Here is a 7,919-nt window from a genome sequence, read left to right as displayed (position 1 = left end):
GAAAGGAAAAGAAAAGCAGGGAAAAGGGAGGAAGAGAAAAGGCAAAAAGGAAAATGGAAAAATAGAAAAAGAGGGGAAAGGGGAAAAAGGAAAAAAATTGGAAGAGAAAAAAGGAAATAAAAGGAAAAGGGGAAAAGGAAAAAAAGGCAAAAAGATAAAAAGGGGAAAAAGGAAGAAAGGGGGAAAAGGAGAAAAAAAAAGGTAGAGAAGGGGGAAAAGGGAAAAAAGGATTCCTGTTCATCACTGCTGGCAGGAGTGCTCAGCCCAGCCCTGGCTCTGCTCAGCACCATCCGGATTCTCCCAACCCCTCCGGAATCGCCGGGAATGTGCTCGGCTGCACAGTGGATGCAATGCATCTGTATTTTGGATACTGCTATTTATTGGAAGTAACTTATGTTATTTATTTGGATCCCAAAGCGCCGCCTCCCAAACGCCTCCCGTGCTTTTTGATGTTATTTATTGACCCCGACGGTGCCAAGTGCAGTTTACATTTATTACATTTGTACCATTTATCCTGAACCTTGAGGGGAGGGGGGAAGAAAAAAGGAAAAGTAAAAAAAAAAAAAAAAAAAGCTGTTTGATATTATTTTTTTTAAACAAACCTGAACTCGGGTGTGATCTGTTCCATCCTCGCGGCAACGTGGGAATAAAAAGAAGGATTCTGTGGATTTCTTGTCTTTCATGGTGGTTGAGTGATGGTCAGAACCCAGCATGGGATGGCCAAGGAAAAGGGGAATTTGGGGTTTTTTGGGGAAAGACACAAAAATAATCAGCTTTGGGCATTCTAGGAGAGGAGTTTCCAGTTGGGTTGGCTGAAAGATGTGACAGTTCTGGGAAAATATGTGAAATGGGAAGGAAAAGGGGAAGGAGAAGGGAAAGGGAAAGGGAAAGGGAAAGGGAAGGAGAAGGAGAAGGGGAAGGGAAAAATCCTTATCCTTTAACACCATCACTCCCAACGAGTCTGTCCAGAAAAATAGAACTTTTTTTGATTTTCACTCCAAAATAGGTTCAAACCTGGCACCGGAAAACAGGGAACGACAGGAGGGGGAAGAGAAGAAAGGAAAGGATAAAAGGTTTCTAGTATTTTTTTGGGAATGGAAAAAAAGGTCTGTTTATATTCCCCCCTCATGCCACCCAGAGGCCTGACAGCCACGGCCGAGTCAAACATTCCCGCTCCGAGCTCCACTTTGTAAATATTTTTGGAAGAATCTTTGGAGAGCCATAAATCTCCTGTGTGCACGTGCACAGCGTGTGCACACTCCAGAAATCCAAGGAAAACCCAAGTCCTGCTGCCAGCCTGTCCAGAGTGAAATAAATAAATATAAAAAATGGACAAACTGAAGCGTGATGATCCAGCGGGAGAGGGCTGCTTGGAAAATCTGACTCCTCCAAGAGCATAAAAATAAAGGAAAAAAATTAGGATGGAAGCAGCAGTCACAGAGAAAACTGTGAAGTTGGGATGTGGTGGGATCAGGGATGGTTTTGGGTGTAATTCCTTGGGGACGAGGTGGGTGTTGTCAGCTTCCATCGTGTAAGTGGCAAATTTTTGTTGCTTTAAGTAAAGCAGTTTCATTTAAGCCTCAGTTTAAAGCTCCCAGATGAGGTTCAGTATTCCTTTGGTCACTTTGCAATGGAAAAAGGAACGAGGCAGGAAAAGGGATGCTCAGAGTGTTGAACCCCAGTGTGGGAGCTTCTCAAAATGAATTCCCAGTGGGAAAAATCACTTGGAGCTTCTCAAATTTAAAGCCAAAGCAGAGGAGAAATGAAGGTGGCAAAGGCTGGTGATGGAAATAAGGGATTTTTGATGGTTGTGGATGGTCCTAGGGAATGACTGCAGGAGGAACAGCAGCTGGAATTCTTGGAAATGTTTGTGAAATGCTGCTGATGGAGGAAACAATTGCATCCCTGTGTGCACTGCTGGACTGGGAGCTGATTTCCCTCATGGAAAACCCCTGGGGTCAGGAGAGACCTTTGGAGAGCTCAGCTCTGGCAGCAGCAGTGGGGAAAACAGAGTGTCCAGGGGGACTGGGGGGAGATGAGATCCTGAGGCTGAACCCAAAGGTGGCCAGGGAGAGCCCAGGGCTGAGCAAGGGCAGGATGGGGCTGTGGGACTGGGAGAGAGGAGAGGGACTGGGAGAGAAGGATGAGACTGGGAGAGAGGAGCAGGGCCAGCTCCCCGGCAGCAAGAGCCATGGCCTGGCCATGCTATCCCTTTCAAGGACAGCACAAAGTCCTCGGGACAGGTTTGTGATGGGAATTGCTGCTCCACTTTCCCTCTTCCCTCTTCCAGCCTCTGGAGCTGCTCCAGGGTTGTCCACAGGGACTGAAGGTGAACTTCTCCAAGACTGGCAAAACGAGTTCTTCAGGGAACAACCAGAGCAGCCAAACCCACCCCAATCTCCTCTTCCACTCTCCAGCAAAACAAAGACACAAACACCCCACGACTTCCTTGTCCCTGTTGGCTTCAATGCTCCTCTTGTCCCTCTGCTCCCAGCATGTCTGCCCATCCCAGGAAATGCAGGGGGACAAAGGGGCACAGAGCCACCTGCAGCTACACAAACCATGCAGCGAGGTCGGGCACAGCGCGATATCGACGCTCCATGGTGTGCAGGACGTGGCAAGCCCTGCAGAGCTGCTGGGACCATCCTGTCCACGGCACCGGCTGGAACCACCGGCGCCACTGCAGGTAGCCCTGGTACCTCTCGTTGTCCCGGGCCAGCTCCCTCAGGAACTGGGCCAGTTCCCGGGCGCTGGGGAAGTCGTCGACATGGATGAAGGAGTCGGCAGGCAGGAAGTGTTCATAGTTCTCCCTGGGAGGCCCCAGCACCACGGGGACAGTGCCGGAGGACAGCGCGTTCCTCCAGAGCTTCTCGGTGATGTAATCCTGGTGCTGCGAGTTCTCGAAGGCCAGGTAGAAGCTGTACTGGGAGATGGTGGTGAGGAGCTGGTCCTGAGCCAGAGGGATGTGGTTCTTCCCATAGACATCCACGGGGATGTATTTCCTCAGCTCCTGGTAGTACCTGACCCGGCGGGATCCCTCCTGCCAGTTGCTGATCACCCAGGCCACCATTTTGCTCTTGTGGAGGATGGTGAGGGGTCTGGGCTGCTCCAGGAGCCGCAGCTCTCCGTAGGGCACGAAGATGTCCGAGTCCCGCCGGTAGGACATGGTCAGGTTGAAGAGGTTGTCCATGGCTCTCAGGTTTGAAGAGTGGCTTGGAGACTCCATGTTGAACCAGATCCAGGACTGGGTGGGGTGGCGGGGCAGCCGGGTCAGGCTCTCCCTGTCCCCACACACGTCCCGGTGGTGCAGGATCACGGCGTCTGCCCGGCGCCAGCGCCTGCGGTCAGCGGTGAAGTGGCAGTGCCAGCCTGGAGAGCCGGGCAGCTCCGAGCACATGGGTAAGCTGAAGTGCTTCCCAAAGGGCCAGGCCCAGAGCAGGATGGTCAGGCTGCGACCTGCGCTGGCATTCCCAGACCTTTGGGGTGGCTGGGCAGAGGGACAGGAGATGTGACATTCCAGCTGTGAACTCTTGAGGAGATGGAGGGAGATGAAGAGGCAGGAGCTGAAGATGGCGCCGAAGAGGAGGATGTTGAGGACCTTCTTGAAGGAAATCTTCCATCCCTTCTGGGACTCCATGGGTGGATCTGCAAACAGCACCGGGAGAGGAGGAGGATGGAGGGATGATGGATGGAGGGATGGAGGGATGGAGGGATGATGGATGGATGGATGGATGGAGGGATGGAGGGATGATGGAGGGATGGATGGATGATGGATGGAGGGATGGATGGATGGATGGATGATGGAGGGATGGAGGGATGATGCATGGATGGAGGGATGATGGATGGAGGGATGATGCATGGATGGATGGAGAGATGGATGGATAGATGGATGGATGGATGGATGGATGGATGATGGATGATGGATGGATGGATGGATGGGTGGATGGATGATGGATGGATGGATGATGGATGGAGAGATGGATGGATGGGTGGATGCTGCCCTGGGGTCCCAGCTCAGCAGGCAGGGACACCAGAAGCCCTGGGGGACATCACTGTGTCACCATAAATATGTACATTACACAGGCTATATAAATATATAGTAAAAAAATATATATTATATAAGTACATATTTATATAAATATATTCTATAAAAACATATTCCATATAAATATGTTCAATATAAATATAGAAACTGTTTAAATAATAAGTACTATACTATGCATGCTGTACATACATCTATAATATACATAAACCAGAAATGTTTATTTTTATACACATATAAAATACCATATATATGGTATATAAATTTTATATCTATAGTTGTACATGTGTATTTCTCTATAGATTTCATTTATATACATATAAAATGCTGTGCATAGCACATAAATTTTATATGTGCAGTTTTGTGTCTGTGTATTTTTCTATCTGTATAATTTATATAGATATATATATAACGTACATATATATGATATATATAAATATATACATATATATATAAATATGCATATATATGCATGTAATACATACACATGAAATACCACAGCATATGCAGTATATAAATATATATTTTTTAGTTTTATACAATATATAGAAGTATGCATAAAGGAGTGTACAAATATGTATATTCTTTTAATTTAAATATATATACACACATATATTTAAATACACATACACTGTTTTATATATTCTTGTATTCACCTTCTATGTGTATATTTACATATAAAAATATATGCACCGTTATACAGATTTATATATATATAGCAAAATATGTATTTGTATATCAATATATACACAGCTATCCATATGCAACTTTAATTTATATATCCAGAGGTGGGAACAGGTTCCCAGAGATCCTATCCCTCCCTCCAGCCCCCAGTGCCTCTCACAGCCCACAGCAGCTCCTCCTCCAAAAATATGGAAAAACCAAAGCACTGCTGGACTCACCCCTGGCTGGTCCTGGTGTCACAGTGAGCCCTGAGGTGGTGGCACAGCCAGGAGAAGGGAGAAGAAAGGGACAAGGGACAGCAGAGGAGCAGGGAGGGGTTGGCCATGTGGCGTTCCTGCGGTGCAGCCAAGAGGTTGTCACGATGTCCCAGCAGCTGTAGCACTGCCAAACCACCCAACAGGCAAATCAAGCAGCTCAGGTGCTGTTTGTGGTTAAAACAACCAGAAAATGCCTTGGCACATGCACTGCTCAGCACCAGGGATGGGATTTCTCCTGCCTCTCGTGTGGCAGGACAGCTCTGGGATGCAGGAGGTGTCAGAATCTGGTCAGCAGCCCCTCACCAGCTCGTGGGCTCTGTGTCACAGCGGTGTCGATCTCCTTGTCACCATCCCAGCCCCTTGGGACTCTCTGGAGATCCCTCACGCTGTGCAGCGCTGCAGCCCAGGTTTGGGAGCATCTCCAGCCCAAGTCACAGAAACACAGAATTGTTTGGGTTAAAAAGGACATTAAAGCTCATTAAAGCTCATCCAGTTCCATCTCTGGAAGGTGATAGGGACACTTTCCACCATCCCAGGGCACTCCACACCCCATCCAACCTGGCCCTGGACACTTCCAGGGATGGAGCAGCAAGAGATTCTCTGAGCACCTGTGCCAGGGCCTCCCCACCCTCTCAGGGAAGAATTCCTTCCCAAAATCCCACCTAAAATTCCTCTCAGGACAGGTGAGGAGGCCTTGTACATCCCAGGGGGGCCATGGAGAGGTTGGTTCTCTGCCATGGCCATGGTGAGTGGATCCTGCGGCGAGCTCGGCTGCGCTTGGCTGGGATCTAAACCAGCCATTATGTGTCATTAGCAGGCTTAATTAGATCCAGCTGCAAACATGGATGGTTGGGCTGGAATTAAAGTCACAGAGAGAACTTTAATCCAGGTTTGAGGTTGTTTGGATGGGCCAGAGAAATGCAAGTTCCGCCAAGGCTTGGAAGATTTTAGGTTCCAGGCCTTTTGTCCCAGCAGGGGTTTGTTTCCTGGGGGTCACCTGTGCCCAGGTGGCACCTGCAGGCTTGGGAACACAGCTGAGAACAAAAAATGCACCATGGCATGAGGGGTGGGCGCTGGAATAATGGTTTGCTCACCCTGAGCTGACCTGGGCGCCCTGAGGTCTCAGGTCTCCTCACCTGGCCACCAGAAGGAACCAGAGGTTCCACATTCTGCCCAAAAATTCCATACTGGAGAAACTTCCTGCCCTTTCCCCATGGCACAGGCTATGAGCAGCTCCAAGATTTGAGCTTCCAGCACTGGGGAAGCCTCAAAGTGAGCAGCAGAGAGGAAGCCTCAGGCAGGTAGAAAATTCAAGATTTGGCACAACTAAAACCAGGGCCACAGGGAGCTCGAGCTCGGCGGGGTTAATTAATGCAAATGAAACAAATGAGCAAGTGTGGGGAAGTCATGGAAAACGGGCTGGGAGCTGTGGAGTGAGGATTGTTCCCAGCAGCAGACGTGACTGCAGGAGGGATCACTCAGTCCCGAGGGTGAGAGGGAGCAGGGACAGAACAAAGAGGCCGTTGGGGTGACAGGCTTGGCAGGGCTGACACGAGGAGTTATTGTTTCATCATGAATGGTCTCACTAATCCCCATGTCTGAGCACAAACTGTGCTGTGTTTTGGAGGAGCTTCCTGGTTCCTGACCTGCTGGGTTGGGATGCAGAGCTCTCGGCCAGGTGAGCTCAGGGAGAGCTGAGCTCCTCTGTCCTGAGCAAACCTCGCTCACCTGGGCTGACAGGACATCCCCAGGCTGTACCAGGGGAGGCTCAGGTTGGACATCAGCAGGAATTTCTCCATGGAAAGGGTGGCCAGATGAGAATGGGAAGGTTTTAGACTCTTGTCCTGGCTCTGTTCAGTTCCCCACTGCATGTGGAGCATGGGAAATAAAAATCCGTAGCCCAGGGATACAGTGATTCCATAGCCTAGGGCTACCATTTCTCTCATCAGTCACTCTTGTCCCAAGAAAAGACTCCAAGAGAACAGGGAACACAGCTCACAACCCCAAAGATCTCTGCTGGTATAAAGGAGTTTGATGTTTGCATCAAAATTAACCAAAACCAGGTCTCTCTGTTCCTCCAATTCCTTCAAAAAGCTTCTGAGGAGTCTATCCGGGAATTACACTCATTTTCCCTGCTCCAGTGGCTCTGGAAAGGCTGCAAAGAGTGAGAGCAAAGCAGTGGGAGGAAGGCAGAATTCCTTTGTGAAGACTCACCAGGGAGCTCTGCCTGGACACTCACAGCTGTGGTCTCTGCTGCTCCCTGCTCAGCTCCCCAGAATGTTTTGCTGAGGCTTTCCAAGAACAAAGATGTTCTGGGAGATGATCATGGATAGGCAAACTCTGGCGTGGATCCAGTGGAATCCTGAACATGAGCTCCAGTGGGTAGGATTGGGCAGGGCTTGTCCAAACATGATGGCCTTCATCACCCTCAAACTTCTTCCCTGCAGACACGAAATAAATGTAAGTAAGAGTTTTCTCTCTGCTGAGTTTCACCTGTGGGTTTCCAGATTTTGGGAAGGGCATCAGGGGGAAGGGAGAGGCCCAAAAAACCCCACAACACAAACAGGTCCCCTGTTTGTGCCTCGTTGTTCACCCACACACCCTGGTTGGCATCCAGGGATGGTTCCTGGTCTTCCAGGCTCACAAACAGCAGATCAAAAAGATGGAACCATTAAGGATAAATTTATCAATGCCTGATCCAGAGCCCTTTGATGTCAGCAGGGAGACTGGGATGGGAGGCTGGGGTTGGCAGACAGCCCTGAGCACCAGCAGTGCCCCAAAATCCACATCCCCTCCTGGATGTGCACCAGAGCTCATCCCCACTGTCCCTCCCCAGGCTGCCCCATGGCTTTGCTGTCCCTCTGTTATATCACAGATTCTGTGCATTTCCCAGGATCTCAGCTCCTCACGGAGCTCTCCTGAGGAGGAGCCAAGTA

The 7,919-nt window shown here is 49.5% G+C and overlaps 1 protein-coding gene across 7 annotated transcripts in view; it reads right to left on the bottom strand.

Moving 5' to 3' along the window:
- Positions 1-359: 359 nt before the first annotated feature.
- The window catches only part of FUT6 (fucosyltransferase 6), a 20,118-nt gene continuing 12,558 nt past the window's right edge, over positions 360-7,919 (bottom strand). For 6 of the 7 annotated variants that reach the window (XM_085040331.1, XM_085040330.1, XM_085040328.1 and 3 more), the window contains 2 exons: positions 7,198-7,424; positions 360-3,645 (listed from right to left, as the gene is read on the bottom strand). In XM_085040331.1, coding sequence (XP_084896457.1) covers positions 2,552-3,637 — 1,086 coding nt within the window. In that variant the 5' untranslated portion in view covers positions 3,638-3,645; positions 7,198-7,424 and the 3' untranslated portion in view covers positions 360-2,551. Of the gene's footprint in view, positions 3,646-4,944; positions 5,191-7,197; positions 7,425-7,919 lie in introns of those variants that run through there. The other variant, XM_085040334.1, reaches the window with a different exon arrangement.

This window comes from Lichenostomus cassidix, chromosome 28, assembly GCF_008360975.1.
Source record: "Lichenostomus cassidix isolate B80296 chromosome 28, HeHo_3.0, whole genome shotgun sequence".
Taxonomy (NCBI): Eukaryota; Metazoa; Chordata; class Aves; order Passeriformes; family Meliphagidae; genus Lichenostomus; species Lichenostomus cassidix.
This window is presented reverse-complemented; position numbering and strand designations above follow the sequence as displayed.